Here is a 27,638-nt window from a genome sequence, read left to right on the forward strand (position 1 = left end):
CTTGTGGCACGCCGCCCATGCTGCTATAAAAGGGGTCCCGCGCGACTTCAAAACTCAGCGCGACCCCGCAGAACCAGGAAAGTAACGGCTACAGACAGTGAGAAATAGTTTCGCTCGCCGGCTAGAACAACTCTGTCGGTACCAACCCCAGAGCATTGAGAGCAGCCCACCTCCACGCTTGAGTCCTGAGAGGTGAAGGACTCAGACTTCACCAGCCCACTCGGTCCCGGCCTTGCACGCAAAGAGACGCCAAGGACGCGCTCTCCCGCGTCCAGGCAGCCCCAGCTTGCTGGCTTGCCTGCCCGCCTGCGTGCAGCTCTCGGCCGGCGTGCAGCATGACCCTGTGGAACGGCGTACTGCCTTTTTACCCCCAGCCCCGGCATGCCGCAGGCTTCAGCGTTCCACTGCTCATCGTTATTCTAGTGTTTTTGGCTTTAGCAGCAAGCTTCCTGCTCATCTTGCCGGGGATCCGTGGCCACTCGGTAAGGGTGTCCTAATAGTGCAGGTAGAGTGGGGGAAGCCTCATGGGCAGATTGTCTCCTGAGGGACCCAGAACAGGTAAGACTGTACAAGAGCCTCCATGAATAGTTGAACTGAGGCTCTGGTGGAGCGAAGTCAGGAGTCTGGTGCAGCAAGCACCCCTTTCCAAGGACAGGGAGAGCTCCCCATCCAGGATATCCTGGAGAAGGACCCCAGCTGGGTCCTTGGGAAGGCTGCTGCGGAGAATGGGTGCCCAGTCCAGTAATCCTGAGGCAGAGTCTAGGCTTCATGTGCTGGAGGGCCTCCCACCTCTCCCAGGACTAAAGCTGCACTCTCATCCCATCTGGTGGGTGATGACCTTCAGGCCAAAAGGACAGATGCCAGCAGCTCAGACTGCGGTGTTCCCCTTTGCACTGGGTTGAGATGCATGTGTATGGGTGCCTCATCCTAAGGACTGAGACTCCCACATTGGATTAGAAGTTGGAGCCAACTGGGTGCATTGTCTTAGACTTTCTCCCTCTCCCAGAACCTAGGTTGTGCATTTTTCAGTTCTGGGAGGACCCAGCTTTTCTGCATCTTAATCTGTGTTGGTTTCCCTGGAACTGGTGCACCTAGGTGTATCTGCATTCCCACCCCCTCCACTTGGAGATCAGGCCCTGGGGCCTCCCTCTTCTGAGGGAGGTGACCCCTGCGTGCCTAACACTTCTAGACTCACTGAGCCTCACTAAGCAGTGACTGGACCAGGAGGCAGAACCAGGACCAGGCGCCAGACAGCTAGGGGAGTGAAGGTGGTGGAAGAGTGCCAGGAAGTGGGGGTGGGGGGGAGGTGCTGTTAAGGTAGATGGGAAATGGGGCTAGGGAGGTGAAAGTGCATAGTCACAAAGCATCAGAAATGCCAGCAGCCCAGAGGGACTTGCAGGAAAAGTGTGCCTAACATTAGTCTCAAAGGTCTGGATGTAACTAAAGATCCAAGTGAAGTGGGGTCAAGGGTAGTCTTGGGGACTCTGGTTTGGCAGGGCTCAGGCCTGACCTGGGTGCCTATTCCTGCAGCGCTGGTTTTGGTTGGTGAGAGTTCTTCTCAGTCTGTTCATAGGCGCAGAAATCGTGGGTGAGTGTGTGGTGCAGCCCATGGGGAGAGGACCGGGGTGAGGAAGGAGGTGGGCAGAGGGCACCTGGGACAACAGGGAACTGGGGTTGGTTTTCTGCTCCCTCTTCCCACTCTCCAGCTCCTTCTAGGGCCCACTTTTTGGCCCTTACCATGCAACCACTTTGGACCTCTAAGTCCCCATCTCTCTGCAGTGTCCCACCTCCCATTACCACTCTCTAATTCCATTTTCCCACCCTCATCCCACCCCCACCGTGTGCCTTTCCCTACAGCTGTGCACTTCAGTGCAGAATGGTTCGTGGGTAGAGTGAACACCAACACATCCTACAAAGCCTTCAGCGCAGCGCGCGTTACAGCCCGTGTCGGTCTGCTCGTGGGCCTGGAGGGCATTAATATTACACTCACAGGTGAGGGGGCTGGGACTAAATGAACTCCTGGGGCTGGGAGATCCCGGGTTAGGTGAGTGTGTCAGGGATAGCTGGAGGGCCTCTCACATCCCACAAGCTCAAATAGCTTGTGGTCCTCGTGGATTTGCGTTTTCTCCAACCACCACCGAACCCATTTCTCCCGCCGAGAGCGCCACACCCCCACTTTTCTGTCTGAATCCGCTTAGTTGCGAGGTCTCCGACCGCGCGCAGTCCCATGAGCCCGCCTCACCCCGCAGGGACCCCAGTGCATCAGCTGAACGAGACCATTGACTACAACGAGCAGTTCACCTGGCGTCTGAAAGAGAATTACGCCGCGGAGTACGCGAACGCACTGGAGAAGGGGCTGCCGGACCCAGTGCTCTACCTGGCGGAGAAGTTCACACCGAGTAGCCCTTGCGGCCTGTACCACCAGTACCACCTGGCGGGACACTACGCCTCGGCCACGCTGTGGTAAGCGCTGGAGGGAAGGCTGTGTGCACGTGTGTGTGTGCCGCGAGCTGGGCCGTATGAGCGGGAGGATGCAGGCCTCGGAGGCGCTGAGCAGCTGCAGCCAGACCCGACGCGCTCGGGGTGGGCATGACAGCCTCGCGGGTTAGAAGATCCACGAGGTCTGCACAGACCATCGCAATCCGGAGAGACTCCAGCCACCGCCTGGACCTCGGGAGCCCGCTTCTCCCCCGGGGAATTCCCCTGCTCCGCCGCCATCCCAGCCCCTGGCTTTGGTGCTGGGGTAGGGACAAAGAGGAGCCAGGCTGTGGGAACCCCAGTGGGCTGGGAGAAGCCCGCTCACGGCCGGTTCCCCCACTCCCCGGCAGGGTGGCGTTCTGCTTCTGGCTCCTCTCCAACGTGCTGCTCTCCACGCCGGCCCCGCTCTACGGAGGCCTGGCACTGCTGACCACCGGAGCCTTCGCGCTCTTCGGGGTCTTCGCCTTGGCCTCCATCTCCAGCGTGCCGCTCTGCCCGCTCCGCCTAGGCTCCTCCGCGCTCACCACTCAGTACGGCGCCGCCTTCTGGGTCACGCTGGCAACCGGTGAGGACCGAGGGAATGGGCCCCGGGGGCTAAGGGTGGGGACAGGATTCACACCGGGTGTGCACTTTCCAGTTTACAGAATGAATTCACATCTATTATCTTATTTGCCCCTCTCAATAGTTCGCAGAAACGGCACTGTTATGACCATTTTGCAGATGAAAAGTGGGGGGCTTAGAAGGGTTTGGTGTCTTGCCGTGTTTCATGTAATCCAGATTAGAGGTGTGTGGGGGGCCGGGGGAGGTAACACAAGGGGTAGGCTCCAAAAGATGGAAGAAGGCCCGGGCATCACGCCTGTAATCCCAGCACTTTGGGAGGTCAAGGCAGGAAGGTCGTTTGAGGCCAGGAGTTCGAGACCAGCCTGGGCAACATAGCCCTGACTCCACATGCCCTCCTTTCTTTCGATGGCCACCGCCACAGGCATCCTGTGCCTCTTCCTCGGAGGTGCCGTGGTGAGTCTCCACTATGTTCGGCCCAGCGCTCTTCGCACCCTTCTGGACCAAAGCGCCAAGGACTGCAGCCAGGAGAGAGGGGGCTCGCCTCTTATCTTCGGCGACCCACTGCACAAGCAGGCCGCGCTCCCGGACTTAAAATGTATCACCACTAACCTGTGAGGGGGACCCAATCTGGACTCCTTCCCCGCCTTAGGACATCGCAGGCCGGGAAGCAGTGCCCGCCAGGCCTGGGCCAGGAGAGCTCCGGGAAAGGCACTGAGCGCTGCTGGCGCGAGGCCTCGGACATCCGCAGGCACCAGGGAAAGTCTCCTGGGGCAAGCTGTAAATAAACTTTTTTTCTTTTGTTTTTTAAAAACTGTTTTTCCTATTAATTTTCATGGCTTCTCCGCGCCGGGGACGCACGCCCTCAGGAGCTTCGCTGGGCTGGAGACAGCCTAGTACACTCTCCGCTGTGCTGTGAAACCTGATTCTCTGCGTCGACTCCAGGGTAATAGGGGCGCCCTCTAGTGAGGCCGGAGGGACCCTACCAGAGCTAGCATCTTTCTGAGCCACCCCAGGTGGACGTTAGATGGCAGTGATGAGGCAGGTCACCCACTCCCCGTCCTGGACGCCACTCAGCTAGCTCAGCTGAGTGGGGTGGGAAGGAATAGCGTTTTGGAGTTGATTCCCTAACTTCCCACCTGGCTTCTTGTGAGGTGGTGTCTGAGGGCCAAGGTAGGTGTCAGCAAGGCATAGAAAGATAAATCCCGAGATTCTTGGCAAGTCCTGCAATCTTATTTAGCAAATTTGGGAACTGAGGCTCAAAGAGAATGTGGCATAGTTGGTTAATGTTAGACCTAGGATGAGAAGTTTGGTTTCCCCTCCTTTCCAGTGCTGTCTTTCATTGTACCAAAAGGCCACACAAGCTGGGGAAGTAAAGGAAGAACAAAAGGAACCCAGGAAAAAGGAAAACAAGAGGTGCCAAGGGATGAGAGGAAACCATAGGAGAATCATATGTAACCCCCGTCCTGCCGGTTTATGGGGGTGAAGGTAGGTTTCAGTGAATGGCATCTTGAAGAGGCAAGGCAGCACAGAAAGGCTGGGTTGCTGTGCAGAGACGAGATAGCCCCTGCTTGGCCTTATCATGGCAACAGGCTTTATGGACAGGCCCAGCATCTCTTCAGCCCCTTAGGGCTTTTTGTTTTGCTTTGTTTTTTAACATCAGTATGTAGAGCCTCCTTTTCCTACTCATCTGTAAATTGGTGCTGGGGGTCTGGTACCAGCCAGTTCTGGTGGTTTTATGGGGCTCCAATGAGGTTTGGAGCCAGACTGGAAGTCCAGGTGGCCTCCACGGGGAGGAATGTTATAGAGCACAGTCAGGATCTTCAGGGTGTGCCTCCTTACAGTATGCCTTGGTGGAGGAAGCCTCTGACAAGGGAATGTCCTGCGACTCAGGACTGTCAGCCATGGACCGGTAGCGGGGGCTCAGGAGTCCACCTTCCTCAGGACTCCACTCCAGCATGGGGTCTTCATCCACACTCTGGTTGAAGAAAGCCTTCAGCCTGTGAGGCTGAATCCTGTGGGCCACCGCCATAGCCAGGCCCAGCAGCACGCACAGCAGTCCTGGAGACGAGGGCAACAATTGTCCCACCTTAGTGCTAGTAACACCTGCCGAGGATATCTTCCCCTGCGAGTGTCAGAACAACTCTAAGGGAAGCCTAGAGCCCCTGCTTCAGGGAAACTTGGGCTCAGAGAGGTGACTGGCTGAGGGGCATGGGGCTGGTGTGGCTCTGTTGTCCTGAGTTTCCAGACTCCAAGCCCAGTGCTCCTTCTGTTATATCCCGGGAGAGAGAGAGAGAGGGAAAGGGGGAGAGGGAGAACTCTGAAAATAGGGAGAGAAAAGAAAAAAACCCTGGGGAAGGGCAGAGCACAGAGGAGGAGGCATGAGGAGGCACATGAGGGAGTAGACAGTGGGACAGGAGAGGAGAATAAGACTGCAGGACAATTTAGGGATGTGTAAGGCAGGACAGGGAAGGGTTTAAGAATGGGGACCCAGAGAAGGGTATTTGGAGGAAGCAAGAGGGGACAGGGGGTTGGAAGATTTTAGAAGCAGCTGGGTGAAGAGAGTTAGGGGATGACAGAGAAGATACAAGGGAGTGGGCATCTCTGAGGAGGGAGGGGAAGTGGCACTGGGGAGAGAAAATCAGGAGATAAGAGATACAAGAGGGTGGGGCTTTAAAGAGGGCAAAGCCATCCTGGCCCCCAGGAACAGACCCTCAACTCTACCGACATGACGCCCCCAGGCCCTCACTCCCTGGCCTTGAGCCTTCTAGTGCTTGTCTTTAGGGCTGGGTCTTACCTGTGGTCAATGTGATCCAGAAAGCAGGTCCATGGTGAGTATGCAGCACAGAAGCACCCAGGTGCAGGGGACAGGGTGAGGTGAGTGATGTGGCCATGGAGAAGAAGAGCAGAGCCAACAGCTGGAAGATGCCTGTGGCCAATAGCATGTAGCCACCATATACCAGCACAGGCATGGAGAGCATCACATTGGCCAGCAGCCAGCAGAGGAATGCCACCCTGGAGAGCCAGGACCCAGTGAGGACTGGCCCGGATACTTCTACCTGCTGGTGAATTTGGACGGGCCCAGGCGGAGGTTCAGGGATGCAAGAGTGACCCAAAGATATGAGGTAGGGATTCCCTCCCATGGACTTCCCAAGCCAGCACCATGGGGACTGGTGCCAGGCCGCCCCACCTGAGATACCCACGTGAGTGGAGGAGAGATGGGTAGAAACCGTGTTCCTGAATCTAGGCTACCAGGGCCTCCACCCCGTCCCCTTCCCATCCTCACCATAGCATGGCTGAGGCGTAGTGTCCCGCCAGGCGGTACTGGCGGTATAGGCCACATGGGCTTCTTGGAGTGAACTTCTCAGCTAGGTACAGCACAGGGTCTGGCAGCCCCTTCTCCAGAGCCTTTGCATACTCCTCAGCATAGTTCTCGCCCAGGCGCCAGGTGAACTCCTCGTTGTAATTGATGGTCTCATTCAGCTGCTGCACGGGGGTCCCTGAGGCACAAGGCAACTGTGCTCAGCAGGAACCAAGGGCCAGAGTGGGGCCTAGGTAGGGACTCACCCACACTGGGCAGAGGGACAGGAAGTGGTCTCAACTGAGAGAAGGCAGCTTCCAAGGCCCTGAACTTCCCTTCCTACCATGCCTCTGACCTCCCACCTCACACATCCTCCCAGCCCCAGTGCCAGGCATCCTATAGCCCTTTGGACCACACCAAACATAGATCCCAAAGATGGCAGAGCCTTCCCCCCACCACAGGTAAGAGCCCTCCCTCACCTGTGAGTGTGATGTTGACTCCACCCAGCCCGACCTGCAGCCCAATATCAGCGCTGATCCACTCAGAACTGAAGGCCTTGTATGATGTGTTGGTGCTGACCTGGCCCACAGACCACTCAGAACTGAAATTCACAGCTGTGGTTGGGGAGTTGGACATATGGGAACTCAGAGATGTCTGGGCATTACTAGGTTAGAGTCAGAAGGAGAACTACAAGGGGTCCATGTCTGTTTTGGTCATAATTGGATACCCGTTCACTAGCCAGGGTCTGGCTCATGGTAATTTTACCAACCACATGTGTGGGATTTCCCTTGGCCACATTCTGTTTACCTCTTCCCTCCGTTTCTCCCTGCTTTAGGGAGAGTCACTCAGGGAGCTGGGAAGGAAGCATGAACCTAAACCACGCCAGGCAAGGCAAACGCAGATAGCTTCAACAAAGACTTTCTTTGAGACGGAGTCTTGCTCTGTCTCCCAGGCTGGAGTGTAATGGCATGATCTTGGCTCACTGCAACCTCCGCCTCCCGGGTTCAAGCAATTCTCCTGCCTCAGCCTCCTGAGTAGCTGGGATTACAGGTGTCTGCCATCATACCCAGCTAATTTTTGTATTTTTAGTAGAGACTGGGTTTCCCCATGTTGGTCAGGCTGATCTCGAACTCCTGACCTCAGGTGATCTACCCGCCTCAGCCTCCCAAAGTGCTGGGATTCCAGGCATGAGCCACTGTGCTCGGCCTCACGGAGACTTTCATCTCTCCTATTTGCCTCATCACCAAACCAAAGCAAACAGCCCTTTCCCATTTCCTCCCTTCCTCTCTGGGGCCCTCTCCCCACAGACATTCATTTTGACCTCCTTTCCCCTGAATAAAAGTTTTAGGAAGGTTGAGGAGTTGCATCCAGCTTGTTTTCCAGGGTGACGCCTCTCCAGGCAAGGGTAAGAGTGGGGAGATAAGGCCTTGGTGAGAGAGGCATATGGGCAGGGTCTGGAAGCCACCCTGAAGCAAGGGCCCACCTCTGTGGGGAAACAAGGAGAGGAGAGGCACACTGCTGAGGGAGTTGAGGGGATGGAGGCAGCCGCCCAAGTCGGCTGCACGTCGCACTCACCCAAGATTGCAGCCCCGATGAATAAGCTGGTCACCACCCGAAGCAGCCAGAACAGCCTCTGAGTCGCAAGGTGGGTGGGTTAAGTAAAGAGTGCCTTCCTTCCACATCTACCCTTCCTGTTTCCAGACTTGGGGGAGGGGCGGGAATTCTAAAGCTGAGATCACTTGGTCAATTGAAATCAGAGTGTCTGGCACATAATAAGTGCTTATGTATTTATGTATGTATGTATTTATTTATTAGAGACAGGATCTCACTCTCTTGCCTAGGCTGAAGGGCAGTGATGCAATCTCATATCACTGCAGCCACTCAAGTGATCCTCCCACCTCAGCCTCCCAAGTAGCTGGAACTACAGATGCACACCACGATGCCCAGCTAATTTTTTTTTTAAGAGATGAGGTCTATACTATAAACCCAGGCTGGCCTCAAACTCCTGGGCCTGAGCAGTCCTCCCACCTCAGCCTCCCAAAGTGCTGGGATTACAGGCATGAGCCACCATGCCCCACCAGCGCTCAATAGTGAACTGCTGAATCAATGAATGGGGGGCTTTCTGCTTGGGGTCGTGGTGATCTTTTCTCCGCACTGGGGTCTCCTTCCTTAGTCTGGTTGTAGTCAGAGACTCTGGACCCCTCAGCCTGAGGCTGAGGTCTCTCTGGGCTGGGATCTCCGGGACTGGGTTTCTCACCGTCTTTCCCCGAATGCCAGGCAGGATGACGATGAACGTGGCCAGTGCAGTCAGAAAGATCATGATGATGGTGGCCGAAGTGGTGTCCATCGGGAAGGTTGGCTTGGGGCCAGCATAGAAGGGAAATGTGTGTCCCAAAGCAGCCATCTTGGTGAGGTTGTGCAGGGGGGGCAATGCTGTACAACAACAATAGACATTTATTGCATGCCCTCAATGTACCTGGCACTGTTTTTAGTGCTGGAGATACAGCACAGAATGAGCCAGACTAGGTTCCTCTTCTCTGGAGCTCACATTTTGTGCATCATCAGACTCTGCTATTACGACCGTTCTACTGCCCCTCAGCCATCCATCTCCCCATCTTTTAGGTGACAGAATGAGGGTCTTTGCCATCAGTCTCTGTTGCCCCATTCTCCTCTCTTAACCTCCAGGTTACATAAGTCAGTGCTACCACCACCCTTGGGGCTTCTCTGTTTCTTCTGGGACTGTCTCAAGAAATAAAATTCTCTTCTCTCTCCTTCAGGCCCCTAGCACAGATAGATCACAGAACATAAAAGGAGCTATATTTATTATCAGGTGAAGGCATAAGATGAAAGGTGGTACAGATTACAAAAAGATTGGCTTTCTTCCTCAGTCCCCAAAGGAACAAAGGCCAGGCAGCTCTCTGCTAAGTATATAATCCAGCCACATCATCAGAGGACTGAATTCCAGACCTGGCACTGCCCACACAGGTCTGTCCAGCTTTCTCAAGCACACTGGCTCTTGTTCTGGCAACTGCAGAAGAGTTGAGCTTCACTGAGTTCACCTAAATAAGCACTGAAGGGGCACCTGCCCTCTACCAGGCAGTGCTGGGGCCAGATGTCCTTCTATTCCACACATTATCAACATTGGCCCTTCTCTTTGATTCAAATTCCCAGGCCAAGTTTCAGCTCAAACCCTAGCTGTGGTCTTCTCTGCCCGTCCCCTGATCTGAGAACTTGTTTGACTCTTATTTGTTCTTTTGCAGACAGGATATTGGGAAAATGGTACCTGAACTTAATGTGTTTAGTTAAATCTCAGACAGAATGGATTGCATGACACACTACTATTTTAGCACAAATAAAGGGGAAAAAAAGGTCTTGCCAATTAAACCATGGCCACCATTGCTGGTAAGATGTACCTAATTTCAGAGATGTCAAAATGTGAAAAAAAAAAAAATGCATCTTAAAGTCAAGGATCCCAGTTTTCCTCATTTCCTGCAGTGTGATCTGTACTGGGGTTTCAGTTTGCCCAGAAGGCTCCATAATTTAGTCTGACCACACATTGTCTTATTAAGCGTTATAATGAAAGAATGAGCTTGGGAGTCAAGTAGCTCCAAAGGGTTTGAATTCTGCCTCTGCTTCTTGCAAGTTACTTGACCTCTACAGACACCCAGTTTTATTAAAAATTTGAGATAGTAATGTCTATCTTGTAAGCATCATTGTGAGCATGAAATGAGATTGTGTATATAAAGTGCTAAGAATAGTACCGGAAACAAATAAGCTATCAAGTTGGGAAAGAGGGGGCATTTCGTTACTCCATTCATCTCTTTCTCCAATCTTTTTTTTTTTATTTTAAGTAAATAAAAAATGGAGTACATTTAAATTTTTTATTAAGTTCTTACGTTCCATTATTTTGTTTGTTTGTTTGTTTGTTTGAGACAGAGTCTTGCTCTGTCACCCAGGCTGGAGTGCAGTGGCACGACCTTGGTTCACTGCAACCTCCGCCTCCCAGAATCAAGCAATTCTCATGCCTCAGCCACCCGAGTAGCTGGGATTACAGGCGCGCGCCATCACACCCAGCTAATTTTTAAGTATTTTTTAGCAGAGACGGGGTTTCGCCACGTTGGCCAGGCTGGTCTTGAGCTCCTGAGCTCAAGCAATCCACCATCCTTGGCCTCCCAAAGTGCTGGGATTACAGGCATAAACCACCGTGCCCGGCCTCTCCAATCTTTTATGAAGAGAACCCTGAGCTGGAATCCATTCTGGGACTAGTTTCAGTTCTTTACTAATATTGCCATATTGGACAGGTAAGCGACAACCTCTTGAGTCCTTGGTTTCTTCATCTGTAAATGGATTTCATAATCTCCAGGTCCCTTTTAGTTCTAATGCTGGGATTCTCCTAATATGCCCTAGCTCCCAGCCTTCTTCTCTCCTTCTAAGCTGGCCACTTTCTTGTGTCGTCTGTGAGAGTAGCATGGTGTCAGGCAAAGAGACAGAAAGACAGACAGTTTTAACTTCTAATCCTGTCTTTTGGGCAAGTCACTTAATCCCTGAGTGTCAGTTTAAACACGAACTTTTTTGCTTTTTCTTAACTACTCAACTCTCCCATCCCTGAGGAATAGGCGTCTCTCTTCTCTCCTGTTCTGCGAATCCATCCTCCTGGGCTCTAGCCATTCATGCCTGCCTTCTCCACCACCTTTATCATCAGTTGTCCCCCTTCCCTTCATAGCATCCCAGCTTCTTTTTCTCTGCTGGCTCCTTCTCTCAAGGGTATACTGAAATTTTTCCCACCTTAAGAACACACAGAAAAAGAACCTTCTCCCTTGATCTTCTTGGTCCCCTCCAGCTACCATCCTATTTTACTCTATTCCTGTCACAGCCAGGCTTTTGAAAAAACAGTGTATATTGGCATTTCCACTGCCTTATCTCTTCAACCTACCACAATCTGACTTTTCCTCATCCCTGCCTTCTCCATTAGGTCACTAAGTGTTAAATCCAAAGGGCAGTTTTCACTTTTCATGCTTCTTGACCTCTCTGTGGTATTTAACACTGCAGATCATGCCCCCTTTCCTCAAACTTTACCTCCTCGCACTTCCCTCACACCATGTTCTCCAGGGACTCCTGCTTCTGGCCATCTCTTTCTGACTCCTCTACTAGTTCTTTTTCCTCCCTGTTAAATGTCGATGCTCCCCAGGAATCTATGGTGGCTCTCTTCTTTTAGCAGTATTCCAGATTCCCTGGGCAATCTCATCCATTCCCACGGCTGATGGTTGTCAAATGTCTTCAGGTAGTCCTCCTACCTGAGCTCCAAACTCAAAAGGGCCAACCACCCTGTGAACATTTTCACTTGGATGTTCCCTTGATGCCTCAAATTTTAACAGCCCTTCAAATGGAATTCATTGTCTCTGCCCTGCTTTTTGTTCTATTGTCTTTGTATGTTTGGCAGCATCACCACTGGTCAATCAAACAAGCCAGACACCTGGACCATCTTACCTCCTAAATATTTCTTGAAACTATCCATGCATTTCCTTCTGTACTGCCTCTGCCCTGACCCAGGCTCATCCTCTCTTACCTGTTTCCAGAATAATTTTTTTTTCTAGTAAGCCAATATAATCATTCCACTTCTCTGCTCTGGCTAAAATCTCATCTTCTTACTTTCCCATATAAAGTGCTTTATAACCCGGTCCCACCTATACTCTCTCCATCTTTTGCCCAGCCTAGTCTATAGCTATACTGAATGACTGGCCTCTCCCTGAATCTGACATGCTCTTTCAAGCCTTCAATACCTTTGGATATGCTATTTCCTCTGCCTGGAATGCACTCACTCTCTTGGCAAATGCCTTTTCACCCTTCAAGTCTCAGCTTGTGTTCCCTCCTCTGTGAAGTTTCCTCTGACGCCACTGGGTCAATGTAGAGGTTCCCACTTTGAACATTCTGATTGCATTTTGAACATACCTTCATGATAACAATGATTACATTGTACTCTAATTGTCTGAACATCTGTCTCCCAGTTAGACTGTAATCTCCTTGAGGGCAGAGATTTCATCTTTCCATCTTTGCATCCCCTGCATGTAGAGTATACTAATCAGGCTCTGGATCAAATGAATAAATATGAATGAGTTCCTCTCCCCACAGGTGGTTTCTGATTTTGCACACAAGGGGGAGCTATGCTCCCTTATTGCCCTGTACTATACTTATAATTCAATATTAACTGAGTATCACCAATACAGAGCTAAGGACTGGGCACAAAGGGATTTGACTAACCCTGTCAACTTTCAGTAATTTCTCAAAATTTTCAAAAAGCCTTTTCCAATAGTTAGAGTCTCCTAGACTAATAAAGACCCAAACATGAATTTTCGTGTGTAATTGAATCAGAAACATACATCTCAATCTTAGCTGAAATGAGTAACTAAGAATTTGTAAATTAAATTATTTTATAAAATATGTGATAGTGGTATTTATTTTAAAGCAGATGTTTACTGACCTAAGAATTCTTTATTTATGACATTTAGACTGAAGCTATTATATTTTTAAATAAAAGTCCATAGGAGGAAGGCCTATAAAATATAAAATATCTTGGCTAATAAGATAGAAGATAAAGCATGGCTAACAGCAAGAACACATGTGATATGCTGGAGTTCAAAAAGGAGTATTTTTAATATATGTGAATAGGAGATAATATAATGTATTTTGGTCAGGGTTAAATATTATTCCTGCATTTATTTTAAAGAGAGGTTATAAAAAAATTTACAAGAATGTTTCATCTCTATTAACATGTGCTTAAAAGAAACACTAACAAAAGACTTTTTGTATTTTAAGTATAGAACAATGTTAACTTATTTCCAGTTCTCCAAAACGTCATGTTTATTAAAGATGACAGAAGCAAAAAAACAGTTCGTAAATGAAATTTGCCTTTCTTAATTTCTTCTTGTTCCGTTTGCATTGCCTAATTTATAGTTAATTTTTCATGACCTGACCCTAATTTGGTTTTCATTATTAAGCTAACAGGGCTCATGCATGAAGAGGCGGGACAGAAATGAGAAGACCCCACACCCCGCAGTCCTGCTTTTCCTACAAAGCTTGTGTTTCCCTGGGGAACAACTTTCCTCCTGGCTTGTCAAATAACATCTGACAGTAAAATTAGTTTTAATGTGAGAAAATCTCATATCAATATTAACTTGACCCACTCCTCCCCTACCTCATCACCATGACTAGGATGTATGCACAGTGTACATTGAAATAAATAAGCAGACACAAGATACAGTCAAACATACACCTACAGATTTAGATAAACAGAGACACAGATGCAAGAACCGCCCAGACTCTGTCATTCTCAGTAATATAGACTTCATCCGAGGCCCCTGTGACAAAATTGGGATGCTTTCTCATGGGGTGGGGGGAGTTTCCCATACTTCAGGATCCTCCTTTCTCACCTGGCCTAGGGAGGAGGAGGCAGCATCCTCCCTTTCCAGGCTCCCTTATGTACTGAAGACTTTCCTTATGCTCAATCTTATTATAGACAGTTACCCAATCCTTACCTACCACAGGTTGAAGTAGAGTTCCTATGTGTGTATGAGAGATGGGTAAAACATAAAGTTACAATCTTTAAGAAAATTCAGCCTAGAACAACCTCCAGCCTTCATCATTCAAAGTTATGTGCTAATGTCCTGTGGCCTGTCTTGTAGCCTGACAGGACTTTTTTCCTGAAGTCTTCCCCCTTGCCCATCTCCCCCATCTGCTGGAACCTATAGAGTAAGGGCCACTAATCCTCCACAAGTGGGGAGTGGGTGACATGGCTGGAGTTGCCAAGACCTCTGATTGGAAATGCACAGCAACTGCAATGTGATGCTTTTTTCTCTGATTGGGGTAGACCCCATTAAACGTTTACAGCTGTGGCTAGCTAAGGGGACCCTGTCAGAAACTCCTGTCCTAGACTTTCCTCTTCAAGGAAGGGGTCTGTGTGTATGTGTGTATCTGTGTATGAATGTATATGTGTGTTGTTGCACAAAAGTAGGAGTTAAGTGGAGAAATTGAACAAGATCTGAAAAGTGGATTGGAGGCAGGATTCCCCAGTAAGGGCTGATGTGGATAAGGAATTCAAGGGTGCAGAATCATGCAAGCCAAAATATCCAGACTCGAGTTAAACTGGGATGACGATTCGATGTCTATAAACCTTGTGGCATTTATGGCCTTAAGAGGTTTTCCTTGCCTTCCCAGTTTCTTACCAAACTCTCTCTTTGAAAAACTCCCACTTGATCCGAACTTGGTCTGGATGAAAGCAGGAAGTGTAGCCCTAGGTGCCAAGGCGGGAGCAAGCACTTCAAGACCCCCTCCAAAATCACCAGGACCGCACAGATCTAAGCAGCCGCATCCCCCACCATCCACACCCGGACCACTGTTCCCTACCTTCGCCTCTTCCAAACAGTGCGTGTGTGGCAGCCTGCTCCTCTCGCCTTCCCCCGTGGAACCTCACACGAAGCACCCCCGGGGTGTGAGTAAAGAGGGAACCAGGTCCCGACGTTCTGTGAACAAACGAGCGCCCTTACTCTCAGTGGGGCTCCTGTCCGACCCCCACTCCTCTCCTAACTCACGTAAGGACCCGGCTGTGACCGGACAAACCGGGTCTGGGGTGCTTCCAGTCACTCTTCAAGTCACTCCCAAACTTCTCAGACTGCACCCGAGGCTCTGCGGCGCCGCCTCCCTCTCCCGGCCTGGTACAGAGAAGGGCTGGGTGCTCCAGGACAGTAGTACCGGGGTCTGCCAGCTCCGCAGAGGTACCTCCAATCCCCCCTCCTCCTCTGCGCCCCCCACCCATGCCCAGCAATCCCAGCCGCTCCAGTGCAAACCTAGCGATGCATTTCCGGGTCTGGCGGGGCGCGGGCGCAGCTTGCAGGGCGGTGGGACCACCGAGACCTCACGAGGATCCCCGGAGGGAGGCGTGACCCCAGGCTCTTAAAGGGGTTTAGGTCGGATGGGTGACTTGCTTTGACGCCTGGCCTGGTCTGTGGGCGGCAGGTGATCGATGGCCTTGGACTTGGAGCCCAGACCCGACGGTGTCGAGAGGATTTGAGGAGTCTCCCCTCCCCATACCCTCTCCGCCTCCCACCCTCTCCCCAGCCCCATGGGACTTGTGAAGGCGGACTTGCTTTTCTCGCCGTCCACACAACCGCACTAGCCGGGCCTTCGGCACCGACGGAACATCTCTACCCGCGCCCCGCGAGCCCTCGCCGTCTCACCTCGCGCGCTGCGGTCCCCTGGAAGCACCTCCGCGGCTCCCCAGGCGCCAGCCTCCATTCCGCCCCACTGCGCCCCGCCCCGTGGCTGAGCCGAGCCGGGCCGCGCCGTCCCCTCCTCACCCCCAGCCCCGCCCGTCCCGGCGCAGAGCTGGAGAGGAACCGACCGGACGAGAGAGGGCTCCGAGGGCCCAGCTGGGAGCCAGGCCGAAGACAAGTTGCAGTCCCGGGCTCTGGTGACGCCGTGGCCGCAGGTCAGATTTGGGAGGGCTTTTCCCGGCCCGCGGGCCTGGGCGCTCCGGGGGAGGGAGCCCCAAGTGCAGGGTGGCGGGGGAGCCGCAGCTCCTCCACGTTATAGAAGAAAGAGGAATGCTAGCCCCCTGCGCCTCCGATCTTATCCTAAGGCTAAAAAGGGTCCTGTTAGGGCCTGTCCTCTGCCCAATCAAGGTTTTGAGAGACTCGGTTCTTTGGGACCTGGGAATGTTGGGTGGCCTAGTTTGCCTGGGCCTACGGGTTCTTCTCCTGGCACCAGCACAACATACCAGGGAGGGAGCTTTGGGCTTTAGGATCCAAGCTTTCCCCCTCAGCCCTCCCTTGGGACCAAGATGGCCTTGACCCGTCTTCCTCCCACCTTGGGGCCACTAGGGTCACCACTCTAGGGCTTCAGGCTGGAAAAGCAGCCATGTGGGGCAAGAACAGGCAGGTCTGTGTTCTCTCTCTGGTTCTGCCGCTGGCTCTGCCTGGGGCTTCACTGCCCTGTCCTGGGCAACCTTCCTGTCAAGGTTGTTGAGAAGTCACTGCCCCATCGTTGTGTAAATCATTAAGGGCAACCCACCCACAAAGAGTGTTTATTAAGCATGTCCACCTTCCTCTTCAGGTCATCCCCACACAGCCTGGTCTGAAAGCCCATTTCATGCCCTTAGGGGCTGAGTGGTACATTAGCGTTGAGGCCCAGGATCCTGAAGACACGGTGGTGGGGGGTGAGGGGAAGGACATCTTGGGATCAGGGAAGGACCGCTGTGGCTACTTCAGTATATCCAGCTTTACAGCTTCAACCATCCAGAGCCCAGCTCTTCGCACGCTATTAAAGGCCAGCACCTGGACAGACTCTGTGAAATGCAGCAGGTGATACTGAGCTTTCTAGTTATGGCAGGGCCTAGGTTTTTTCATTTAATAGGAGATGGAGTAGGGATGAGGCCACTCCCTGGGTTCTCTCCTCTAGACAACCCATCCATGAACCCTGATGTTTGGCTGAGGATGAGGCTTTCCCTGAGCTCCTTTCTTCCTATATCCTATCCCCAGTCTCCAGTTTGCCTTCAGGAGGTCTTCACTGGCTTTAGGTACTCCTTACTCCCACTCAGGAGTCCCAGCCTGAGTCCTCTGCTGCCTCTGTTTCCCTGTTGACTCTGGGTGGAGAGAGAGAGAGCAGGAAGCTTGCACTAAATACATGAGCACCTGGTAGTGCATCCCTTCTGGATCCAACTAGAAGAGACAAGCTCCCGCCTACCCTCTCTATATCACATTTGCACAACACCTGTCACTTTTCTTGCTTTGAATTAAACCTCATTCTCACATCTGATTCTGGCAACCATGCTTAGAAGTAAACAGTTCAGGCATATTTGCTCCCATAGCTGGAAGAGGAAAACAAGGATCAGATTGGAGAAGTGATTTATCTAAGATCCCGTAGTGGACTGGGAGCAGCACTGAGACCTCAGCCTAGTCTCCTGATCCCCAAGCAGGGCTCTGTCCAAGGAACACACTCTGTGGAGTGCTGGGCCAAATCAGGGCTTTCCAACTAATCTTAGAAGGTAAAGTCCATGAAGGTATGTACCAGGGATTTCCATTTGTTTTGTTCGTCACTTAATCTCCAGTGTCTATGTCAGTGGCTGGTATGTAGTGGTGCTCATGAAGTATTTGCCAAATGAATTAAAGAATTTTGGGAAAGAGTGAGTCTCTTGAACTTTGCTACCTACTGTGACCTTAGCCCAGCCCCAGGCCTTAGAGGGCTGCAGAGTCCTTCACCTGATTCTTCTGAGTGGCTGGGGCTCATTCTCTGTCCTGTCTTTTTCTAGGGTCTCCATTTTGGGACATTCTAATCCCTGAGCCCCTATTATTTTCATCATGGGCTTCTGCCTGGCTCTAGCATGGACACTTCTGGTTGGGGCATGGACCCCTCTGGGTGAGTACAGATTAGAGGAGAAGCATGGTTAGGAGTAGAGGAACCCAGCATCCTCTGGGCTCCCCCAAGGACAGAATCCATTTGATATTCATCTGTATCCTTAGTCTCTAGCTGACACAGTGCCCTGCACGTGAGAGTTGCTCATTTCTAACTGTTGAAGAAATAGATGGATAATGGAATGAAAATTATCCCCCAATACACAGAATTAGGGAGGCTTCAGCTGCTGTCAGCTCTTCCTATTTTATTCTTACAGTTTGGGGGCCCTGTCTCTCTCCTCTATCTTCTTTTGTTTTCCATAAAGTGAGGGCCTCTGGCTCAAAATAGGAAAAGATTGATTAGACACACAAGACAATAAAGGATCTTGGGGTCAGATTGGACCCAAAGCTGAAGGGGAGTCATCAATATGTTTAAACACTACGATGAAAAACAAAAGCAATACCTTCCACAAGAGTTTCATGTTGCTACCTTCAGCAGACAGTTTCTTGCTGGAATCTGAGGCTGCTCTCTGTAGTCCGGATCTCTGTGGAGGGAAGTGGGTCTACAGTGCCACAAGTTAAAGTTAAAAGATCAAGTCCCTGATCACTGGAGATGGGAGATGCAAAAGCAAAAAGCAGAGAAAACCTGTAGAAGGATCTGTCCTGGCTGGAGGTGACAGGATGGTGACACCTTCCCTACAACTTCTCCCTTGCCAGAGCTGCTCACATCCACATTCCTTCCAGCCCTCTTTCCTTGGCTTTGGATTTTCCTTTTTTCCCTCAGCTCTCACCTCTTATCCCCAAGAGGTGCTTTCCCTGTACTGTCCTGCAAAGGCTCTCTCCTTTATGTGCCACAGGTTCATTTTATTTTAGAGATCACATGTGTGGCCCTGACCAAAGTCTTGGACCCTTAGCTGGGTTCTTTGCTCAAACATCAGGCCCTGAGTCATTTTCCTCCCGACTCTCTGCTGCGTGAGTGTGCGAATGTGTGTGTCTGTTCTCTGAAGTGAGCAGAGAAGAAGCCCCAGGCCTATAGACCCCTAGTTTGCAGGAAAGGATCAGACCGGCTCTCTGATCTACTGATCAGAAAGATCCCTGCTCCATCCCTGATTCCATTATCCATTCTGGATCTTCCCTCTGTCCCTCATTCCTCAGTTCTTTCCCCAGCAGTTGAGTGCTCCCTCCTGGACCCTCATTTTGGAGAGTATAACAAGGATCAAGAGGAGGAATTGTATGGGGGAAAAGATGCCCCAGAGAAGGGGCAAAGTCATCCACATCACCAGTCCAGTCCCTGGTCCTACCCAAGAAACTGGGGAAAAAAGCAGTAGCAACACCACACCCTTGCCCTGGGCTCTGCTCAGCCAGAGAGGACTAGTCCCCTCACCACACTGACCCTGCCCAGGGATGGGTCACAGAATGACATGTCCTTTTTGGGTATGGAGTGTGGCTGGCTCTTGCTCTGTGTGGTGTCTTAGGGCTGGGGATGGATTCTGTCCTGTTGTGTCCCCTCAGGGAGCTGAAGTTTAAGGGGAGTAAAGTCCCCTGCATCCTATTCCCCATCACCACTGCTCTCCTCCAGCCTCCTCTCCCTCTCTGAGGCTATCTGTCAGCACACACTGCTCCCTGCTCCACTGCTTTTTGGCTCCCTGCCATGTCTCCCCCACTGAGCAGCTTAAAGATTTGGCTTGAGTTTGGACACTACTTTGCCCTGGTTTTTCCCTCTGCACCCTACCTCTCACATCCACTCCAGGTATCCACTTTCTGCTGCTCCAAGTGCCAGGCTCACAGCACCCATATCCGGCAGGCCTGCCTGTCCTCTCACGCACTGACTTGCCCAGCTGCCCCTTCCCTCCATTCTCACACAGGAGCTCAGAACCCCATTTCGTGGGAAGTGCAGCGATTTGATGGGTGGTACAACAACCTCATGGAGCACAGATGGGGCAGCAAAGGTAAGTGAGAGACAAGTGGGGACAGAACTCCAGGGCCAGGGGGGTACTGAGTGCTGCGGGGCAAGAGCTGGCAAGTACCAGCAAAGGCCATCCATTTCCAAGGTTTTAGGATCCAAGACATGGAGGGAAGCCCGGGAGAGAGGGGGTCAAGAATGCCCCCTGAAGATTCATCCTTATCTTTACCCCTCCTACCCCAGGCTCCCGGCTGCAGCGCCTGGTCCCAGCCAGCTATGCAGATGGCGTGTACCAGCCCTTGGGAGAACCCCACCTGCCCAACCCCCGAGACCTTAGCAACACCATCTCAAGGGGCCCTGCAGGGCTGGCCTCCCTGCGAAACCGCACAGTGTTGGGGGTCTTCTTTGGTGAGAACTTCAACCTCTGGGGAAGGAAGCCAGTGGGATAGGCTGGACACCTCTGCGTGTGAAGAGGGGTCAGAGGATGAGAGAGAAGTGATGGAGGGCCTGAGGGATGAGGGTGAGAGGTGGAGGAGGCAGTGGGGTATGGTAGGGTAGAAGCAGGTGGAGAGAGGATCCATGCTGAAGTGAACTCTGGTTGGGGAGGCAGAAATCTGCCCCACACAGAAAGATGAGGGGTGGGGTTAGGGAAAAGGGGCATCCCTCCATGTTGGGTTGTTGGTGGGGGTAAGGGGGTGGTAGAGGCAGAAACATGAAAATAATCTGGGAGGGCCTCTCCGTGGGACCCTGTTCTTAGGCATTGCCCCATGGCTTCTAGGACAGGCTCAGGGCAGCGTTCTGATTCTGGCAGAGTGGACTGAGGGGAAGTCAAAGTGGGGGTGCTAGGGTGGCTTGACCCCGGTGACAGGATTGGTGGCTGGCCCATCAGGAATGCCTGGCTCCTGCTGCGTGTTGGAGCTGGTGCTGCCAGCCCGTTTGCCTAGGCACACTCACAGGGCACCTCCCAGTTACCAAGGAGAAAGCCAAACTGTCAACAACAACAGCTTAGATCAGGTGTAGGCACAGAGGGACAGAAGAGACAAACGACTGGGAGGGAGTGCCTGAGGTCAAGGCTTGGACTTGCCCATAATGGCTGCTGAGTCTTTTGAAGCTTCAGGGGAGGGAAGGAGACTGGATACCTAGGGTAGGAAGGAAAGTGGCCCTCCACTTGCCCTAGCACCCCCTCCTGCATTGCCCACAGGCTATCACGTGCTCTCGGACCTGGTGAGCGTGGAAACTCCCGGCTGCCCCGCCGAGTTCCTCAACATCCGCATCCCGCCCGGAGACCCCGTGTTCGACCCCGACCAGCGCGGGGACGTGGTGCTGCCCTTCCAGAGAAGCCGCTGGGACCCCGAGACCGGACGGAGTCCCAGCAATCCCCGGGACCTGGTGAGGCGGGGAAGGCGGCGGGAAGGGACCACACCCCAGCCAGGTGGGGCCGGGGCTTCGGGCCTGGCAGGGCCTGGAGGGGAGAGGCACCCACTCCCCAGCCTCGGACACCCGCCGGGCCCGGGCCTTCCCTAGATCGCCTCCGCCCCTCGACCCCGGCTCACCCGCCGCGTGCCCCGCAGGCCAACCAGGTGACGGGCTGGCTGGACGGCAGCGCCATCTATGGCTCCTCGCACTCCTGGAGCGACGCGCTGCGGAGCTTCTCCGGGGGACAGCTGGCGTCGGGGCCCGACCCCGCCTTCCCCCGAGACTCGCAGAACCCTCTGCTCATGTGGGCGGCGCCCGACCCCGCCACCGGGCAGAACGGGCCCCGGGGGCTGTACGGTGAGGCCGCGGGGGCGGGACGGGGCCGGCTGGGGGTCTGCGAGTGTGGGCTCCCCCATCACGCTACCGCTCATCTCCTCCCCTGCGCCCCCACATCGGATGCAGCCTTCGGGGCGGAGCGAGGGAACCGGGAACCCTTCCTGCAGGCGCTGGGCCTGCTCTGGTTCCGCTACCACAACCTGTGGGCGCAGAGGCTGGCCCGCCAGCACCCAGACTGGGGGGACGAGGAGCTGTTCCAGCACGCGCGCAAGAGGGTCATCGCCACCTACCAGGTCAGCCGTCCGCGCCCCGCGACGTCCTCCCTTCCGCGTGCAAGCCCACGGGAGACTCCGCTGCCCCACGGAGCTCCCCATCTGTGGACAACCTCCACCCAGAAACCCCTCCCCAGACAGCCGAGGTCTAGGGAAGCCCCTGTAAATGATAGGGAGGCACGCGCTGTTTATAGGAGAAGTCTGGCTGGTGATTATTATTTATCACCTCCGCACCCCCCACTCCCCCAAATCCCCTGGTTCCTTGGGGGGACAGGCCTCACACCGCTCCTGTTTGAGTTGCTTCTCCCATGACTGACCCTGCCTGGTCCTCATCTCCACACGGAAGCCGTCCTTGGGCTCAGAACCTTCCAGGCCCCGCCCCACCCAACTCGTGCCTCCCCTCGCCCCTCTCTGCCCCTCAGAACATCGCTGTGTATGAGTGGCTGCCCAGCTTCCTGCAGAAAACACCCCCGGAGTATACAGGTGAGGGAGTGGGGAAGGAGGATGGGAGGGCTTGCGTGTGTCTTGCGGGGTGGGGTGGGGAGTACGTTGGGGATTTTAGGGCTAAATTCTTCTGTCCTCTCTTCTCCTATTTCCCCAGGATACCGGCCATTTCTGGACCCCAGCATCTCCTCGGAGTTCGTGGCGGCCTCTGAGCAGTTCCTGTCCACCATGGTGCCCCCTGGCGTCTACATGAGGTGAGGGAGGGGCTCAAAGGTTTGTGTGCTGGGAGGGATGGGGCTGTCAACTGAGGAAAATCTGCCCTCAGGAGCCCTCTGTACAGGATTATCAGTCTGAAGTGTCCCCAAGGGAAAGACGAATAGAGAGGGGAAGAAAAACAATTGTTTTAAAAGATACATCACTGTGGTTTTTAACTATTTTTACTTCCATTCTCCTGCTGCTGGTGTAGATATTACCCTCCCCCCACCATTAAATATAGAGTAATAAAGGCTCAGAGGGTGTCGCAAAGCCCACTGGTCTAAACCTCATGTCTTGACACTATACTGGGGACATTTTTAGCTATAATCGCAGGGCCCAGGGCCTGCAACCTTTTGGGGGCAGAGGGTTCTAAAATGTGTGCAATCTGAAGGAAAATATTGGCTTCAAAATAACGAAAAGGGAACTTTAAAAAGACATAGGTCGAGCACAGTGGCTCACACCTGTAATCCCAGCACTTTGGGAGGCTGAGGTGGGTGGTTCACCTGAGGTCGGGAGTTAGAGACCAGCCTGACCAACATGCAGAAACCTCCTCTCTACTAAAAAAAAAAAAAAAAAATTAGCCAGGCATGGTGGTGCATGCCTGTAATCCCAGCTACCTGGGAGGCTGAGGCAGAAGAATCACTTGAACCCAGAAGGTGGAGGCTGCGGTGAGCCAAGATTGTGCCATTGCACTCCGGCCTGGACAACAAGAGTGAAACTCCATCTCAAAAAAAAAAAAAAAAAAAAAAAAAGACACATATTTAAATAATGTATATGTATGTATATGTATATGAAACAGAGCATGTCCATTTATATTTTTACAATTGCTTTATAATTTAAAACAATTCATAGATTAGATTTACTCTGGAATAATCTCTGGGGTATGCCTGATGATGTCTGAGAAACAGACAATTGAGTTATTCATAGACAAGTAGTTTCGAAAGAACAATTTTTGAATCCTTTAAATAGGTATATATGTAGACATATATTGTACATATAACTATATCTGTATATTTTATGTGTGTGTATATACATATATTGAGAGAGTCAGAGAGAGAGAGTGTGTGTTAATGAGCTATGAGTACATTTTAGATATTTGGTCTGATGTTGTGGGTGGGACCTTCCAAAAGTCAGATCCTCTAGGATGTACTAAGGTCCGAACCACTCACCACCTCGGAAAGATGATGGCCTGGGGTCCCTGGCTGCCGCTTCAGAGACCAGAACTGATGCCTGACATTATAACCCCATTATCTCAATCACCATCTCCCTGCTCCTTGCATTTCAGAAATGCCAGCTGCCACTTCCAGGGGGTCATCAATCGGAACTCAAGTGTCTCCAGAGCTCTCCGGGTCTGCAACAGCTACTGGAGCCGTGAGGTCTGAGCTGGGGGCCACATATGCGGTGGATATGTGTGTGTGTGCATGCGTGTGTGTGTGTGTGTGTGTGTGTGTGTGTGTGTGTGTGTGAGTGCATGGTGAAAGTGAGCAGTAAGGCTGAGGCGGGTAACTGGGATAGACTGGGGTGAAGGAGGCAGCCTGGAGGACCTCAGGCATCTCCCCTGCAAAGTCTGAGGTGACCAGGTAGCTGAACATGGCCAAAAGCCAACTCACCACCCCAACCTCAGGGCTGTGGGAGAGCCAGTGGGACCTGTGCAGGTATGGTTCTGCCTTCGTTGCTCCCTCCCATGTTTTCCCTCTCCCTCGACAGCTTTGGGCGTCCTGTAGGCCTTGGAGTACCCCAACTAGTCTCACTTGCCCCAAGGAAACATCCCATTAGACACACATCCCGGGCAGTGTGTGAATGCGTATGTGTGAGGGGGGTGGGGAGGAAGCAGGGGTTCTTAGAGATTACTGCGGATTGTCCATCCACCCAAATCAGGCCAGCATGGGTGAAGAACATTGATCATGAATTTAAAGCAAAATGAGATACTTTGTGTAAAGTGTTTACTAAGGGGAAGCGAGTGGGGAGGAAGGAAAAAGAAGCCATAGAATCAGAGCCCTGGAGCTGAGTTGAAAGAGGCCTCAGTGTCCCCCTCATCAGAGTCCCATTTTATTAAGGAAAGGAAACTGAGTTCAGAGAGGGCCTGTGACTTACCCAAGGTCATACAGCTGGTTAGTAACAGAGGACTAAGACCTAGATCTTCTAGTGACTTTGCCAACCACACTGTCAAGTATCCCGAGGTCAAAGTAAAATTTTAAGATCCCTTGTGCTTGTATAGACCTCTGTCAGGCAGCACTGACTTTGGATGGGGACACCCCTCACCCTGAGTGGGGAATCAACTTGCAGAAGAGGAATGTCCCACCGGTTTGGGAGCAAACAGCAGGACTGGGTGGGCTCAGGGATAAGGATGATGGTGTGGAGGGAGCCGGCTGTCTAACCTCTGACCCCATTAACCACACCCCTCTCCTCCCTACCCCCAACCTATAAAGCACCCAAGCCTACAAAGTGCTGAAGATGTGGATGCACTGCTGCTGGGCATGGCCTCCCAGATCGCAGAGCGAGAGGACCATGTGTTGGTTGAAGATGTGCGGGGTGAGTCTGAGGCTGTCCCTGCAGGTTGTGAACTCCTGGCCTCTGGGAAGAGGCTCAGCTGGACTTCCAGAGCCAGGTATGAGAGGGTGCCTGGGGCTGGGAGCCTGCACTGCACTCACTGATGAGAGAGCTTCTGACATGCTGACCATGGCTCCTTTTGGCTTAAGTCTCCTGGGGCTGGTTGGAGCCTGGGGCCTGGACTGAAGACTGCTGTGGTGGCCCTGAGCTCCCTCAGACTGTCTGGTATCTCGTCTCCAGATTTCTGGCCTGGGCCACTGAAGTTTTCCCGCACAGACCACCTGGCCAGCTGCCTGCAGCGGGGCCGGGATCTGGGCCTGCCCTCTTACACCAAGGCCAGGGCAGCGCTGGGCTTGTCTCCCATTACCCGCTGGCAGGACATCAACCCTGCACTCTCCCGGAGCAATGACACTGTGAGGAGGGGTCAGGACCCAGAGGGTAGTGTGGGAGGGAGAAGGCAGGTGGGCCTGAGACATGGAAGACAGGCAGTAAAACTTGAGCACAAGAGACAAGCACCTAATGGGAGGGGCAGGGCTTACCCAGATCACTTTTCCCAATATCACATATCAGGATGAAGATTATCAGACCAGCAAGATTTGGCTTTGCACTCAGATTGTTCAGATCCAGCAAGCGTGTATTAAGCATCTATTGTTTGCTAGGCACTTAATAGGCACTATCTCATTTACTGTTCTCTCCACTCTCCTGAGTGGGTATAGAAGGTCCTTGACTTAGGAACAATCTGTGCTTTCTTGCACTGATGTTTAAGCCGCCTTTCAGGAGTCAGCTGTTACACCCTGAGCTACCACCTGGACTGGTGGCCCAGGCCAAGGTAGAGCCTGAGGCAGAGGCCCAGCATGCCTTACCCATTCCTGGTGTTCTCAAACCAGTAGCGGTCACCATCCCGCAGCCGCACAAATTGGTCAAGGATGATGGTGCTGAACAGGGGTCCTGTTCAGCTGTTAGCCAAGAGACCGGATTGGGATACCTTACCATCTTGACACAGCAGTGTTTCTACAGTTGTGTGCCTATTCTATTGCATTTCGCCCTTACTATTTTATAAAATTATTGGAAAGTGGAGATTTGAAAGGCCAATAAAGAAGTGATATGAGCATGGGGGCTTGTAAACTTTATAAAATCAATATATAGATACGAATCACCAGGCATACCAAAAATAGCAAATCTTTAGCTTCAAATGGGCCTCAGTGGAATTAAGCTGGTCAAGTGCTATTTACACTGTGGAGAAAAGAAAACTAAAATAAAGGTCAGGTAGAAAATGCTGGTGATATGTTTTTGAAAACTGTCTCCAAAAGGCAATATATAATCAGGCATTTGATTAAAAAAAATTTTAGTTCTAAACAATAGAAACCTTTTATAACACACCATTCTGCCATTCAACTTTTGCACATTCTGATTTTGTCCCTTCAACTTTCATACCTTTTCAAGAACAAGTTATGAATGGGGATTGGCTGGCTGTTTTATTACTTTATAAAATAGGCAGCTGAATATATGAGAGGGTTCCCATAAATGGAGTTCACTTACATAAAACACTCAGAGCAGTGCCTGGGGCATAATAAGCACTATATAGGAGTGAGTTACTGTTACTGTCATTTATTATTATCATCCCTGGGGCTAATCCCTGGGAGCCACCTCTTTGCCTTAGGGTGGGTGCCGTGTCCTTTCTCTTACTTCTGCCCCTTCTTGGTTCCAGGTACTGGAGGCCACAGCCGCCCTGTACAACCAGGACTTATCCTGGCTAGAGCTGCTCCCTGGGGGACTCCTGGAGAGCCACCGGGACCCTGGACCTCTGTTCAGCACCATCGTGCTTGAACAATTTGTGCGGCTACGGGATGGTGACCGCTACTGGTTTGAGAACACCAGGAATGGGTAAGGCGTGCTGGGCCTCCGCCTCAGGCTGTACCTCAGCCTGGGCCCCAGACCCTCTTTCTGGCCTTAGACAGCCCCCATGAGCCCTTGATTCCAAGCCAGCCCACCACCCCCTTCCCAACACCTCTGGGTCTCTTTTCTTACCTGGATCCTTGGGCCTGGGGTTGCTGGAGGCCTGCATCCCCTTCCCATCCCAGTGGCTTCTACTTCCTCCAACTTAGGCTGTTCTCCAAGAAGGAGATTGAAGAAATCCGAAATACCACCCTGCGGGACGTGCTGGTCGCTGTTATTAATGTTGACCCCAGTGCTCTGCAGCCCAATGTCTTTGTCTGGCAGAAAGGTGAGTGGCCAAGGGGTGGCTGGAGGAGTGGTGGGTCTGGAGCCTTGTCCCTCTTCAGCTCTGGGCTTGGCTCAATGTGGCTGAATGTCAATCTCTGTGCTCCAAGAGGGGAGTGAGCTGTGGTTCTGCCCTTGGGAACTCCAGGTACCAGGGCCACCACTTGCAGCTGTGCAGGGTCCCCTCTGCACAACTCCAGGAAGTGCTGAGTGAGAGCAGAACTGAGACTGAGAGAGAGCTGGTGAGGAGGTTCACATTCAGCTGAGATGGAGCTGGGGCTAGGTATAATATTAGGAGGGCTCAGTGCAGTGAGGATATCCCAACCCTACAGCAGTGAGGGAAGCATGTGTGTGTGTGTGTGTACACTTCTGTGTGTGAGGGAGAGATGGAGGTTGGGATTCATTTTTTACCTCACTTGTTACCCAAGGCAGCCCCTTCCCCTCAGCTACCCAGAGTGCCCCCACCCCGTTTCTGCCACCCTAACCTCCTCAGTGATCCTGTGCCAGCACCTGTGGCCCAGCAC

The 27,638-nt window shown here is 52.3% G+C and overlaps 3 protein-coding genes across 11 annotated transcripts in view; 2 read left to right on the top strand and 1 right to left on the bottom strand.

The window, feature by feature from the left end:
* Positions 1-56: 56 nt before the first annotated feature.
* On the top strand, positions 57-4,164 carry DUOXA2 (dual oxidase maturation factor 2). The gene is made up of 6 exons (XM_054451079.1): positions 57-482; positions 1,531-1,588; positions 1,858-1,992; positions 2,250-2,463; positions 2,829-3,043; positions 3,461-4,164. Exons 1-6 carry the CDS (start codon positions 336-338, stop codon positions 3,652-3,654), a joined length of 963 nt encoding a protein of 320 aa, XP_054307054.1. The 5' UTR covers positions 57-335; the 3' UTR covers positions 3,655-4,164.
* On the bottom strand, positions 3,892-27,387 carry DUOXA1 (dual oxidase maturation factor 1). Of its 6 annotated transcripts, none has more exons than XM_054451077.2 (10): positions 15,568-15,641; positions 15,178-15,333; positions 14,951-15,042; positions 14,738-14,853; positions 8,595-8,770; positions 7,913-7,970; positions 6,817-6,951; positions 6,323-6,536; positions 5,834-6,051; positions 3,892-5,097 (listed from the first exon to the last, which is right to left on the bottom strand). In XM_054451077.2, the coding sequence occupies exons 5-10, from the start codon at positions 8,739-8,741 to the stop codon at positions 4,838-4,840; spliced, it is 1,032 nt and encodes a 343-aa protein (XP_054307052.1). In that variant the 5' UTR covers positions 8,742-8,770; positions 14,738-14,853; positions 14,951-15,042; positions 15,178-15,333; positions 15,568-15,641; the 3' UTR covers positions 3,892-4,837. The 6 variants fall into 6 exon arrangements, with proteins under 6 accessions (XP_054307052.1, XP_054307051.1, XP_054307050.1 ...); XM_054451076.2 differs by having other exon boundaries at positions 14,951-15,058; XM_054451075.2 differs by lacking the exon at positions 14,951-15,042.
* The window catches only part of DUOX1 (dual oxidase 1), a 35,487-nt gene continuing 23,558 nt past the window's right edge, over positions 15,710-27,638 (top strand). For 2 of the 4 annotated variants that reach the window (XM_054451058.1, XM_054451060.1), the window contains exons 1-14: positions 15,745-15,818; positions 17,637-17,743; positions 19,584-19,667; positions 19,865-20,029; positions 20,823-21,010; positions 21,193-21,394; positions 21,500-21,666; positions 22,068-22,128; positions 22,247-22,343; positions 23,630-23,720; positions 24,774-24,876; positions 25,135-25,307; positions 26,603-26,778; positions 27,000-27,118. In XM_054451058.1, the coding sequence (XP_054307033.1) occupies positions 17,686-17,743; positions 19,584-19,667; positions 19,865-20,029; positions 20,823-21,010; positions 21,193-21,394; positions 21,500-21,666; positions 22,068-22,128; positions 22,247-22,343; positions 23,630-23,720; positions 24,774-24,876; positions 25,135-25,307; positions 26,603-26,778; positions 27,000-27,118 (1,684 nt within the window). In that variant the 5' untranslated portion in view covers positions 15,745-15,818; positions 17,637-17,685. Of the gene's footprint in view, positions 15,819-17,636; positions 17,744-19,583; positions 19,668-19,864; positions 20,030-20,822; positions 21,011-21,192; positions 21,395-21,499; positions 21,667-22,067; positions 22,129-22,246; positions 22,344-23,629; positions 23,721-24,773; positions 24,877-25,134; positions 25,308-26,602; positions 26,779-26,999; positions 27,119-27,638 lie in introns of all 4 variants that reach the window. The other 2 variants (XM_054451057.1, XM_054451059.1) reach the window with 2 other exon arrangements.

This window comes from Pongo pygmaeus, chromosome 16 (assembly GCF_028885625.2).
Source record: "Pongo pygmaeus isolate AG05252 chromosome 16, NHGRI_mPonPyg2-v2.0_pri, whole genome shotgun sequence".
NCBI classification, from domain to species: domain Eukaryota; kingdom Metazoa; phylum Chordata; class Mammalia; order Primates; family Hominidae; genus Pongo; species Pongo pygmaeus.

Bases quoted from the DNA above. Each gene is read 5' to 3' on its own strand.
- DUOXA2 (XM_054451079.1), top strand. From the start codon at position 336: ATGACCCTGTGGAACGGCGTACTGCCTTTTTACCCCCAGCCCCGGCAT. The intron at 1,993-2,249 runs GTGAGGGGGCTG...CTCACCCCGCAG, and splicing joins CATTAATATTACACTCACAG to GGACCCCAGTGCATCAGCTG. The intron at 2,464-2,828 runs GTAAGCGCTGGA...ACTCCCCGGCAG, and splicing joins TACGCCTCGGCCACGCTGTG to GGTGGCGTTCTGCTTCTGGC.
- DUOXA1 (XM_054451073.2), bottom strand. From the start codon at position 26,959: ATGCAGGCCTCCAGCAACCCCAGGCCCAAGGATCCAG. The intron at 7,971-8,594 runs GTGAGAAACCCA...CTTGCGACTCAG, and splicing joins CTGGCATTCGGGGAAAGACG to AGGCTGTTCTGGCTGCTTCG. The intron at 6,952-7,912 runs GTGAGTGCGACG...CCCCAACCACAG, and splicing joins CATCGGGGCTGCAATCTTGG to CTGTGAATTTCAGTTCTGAG.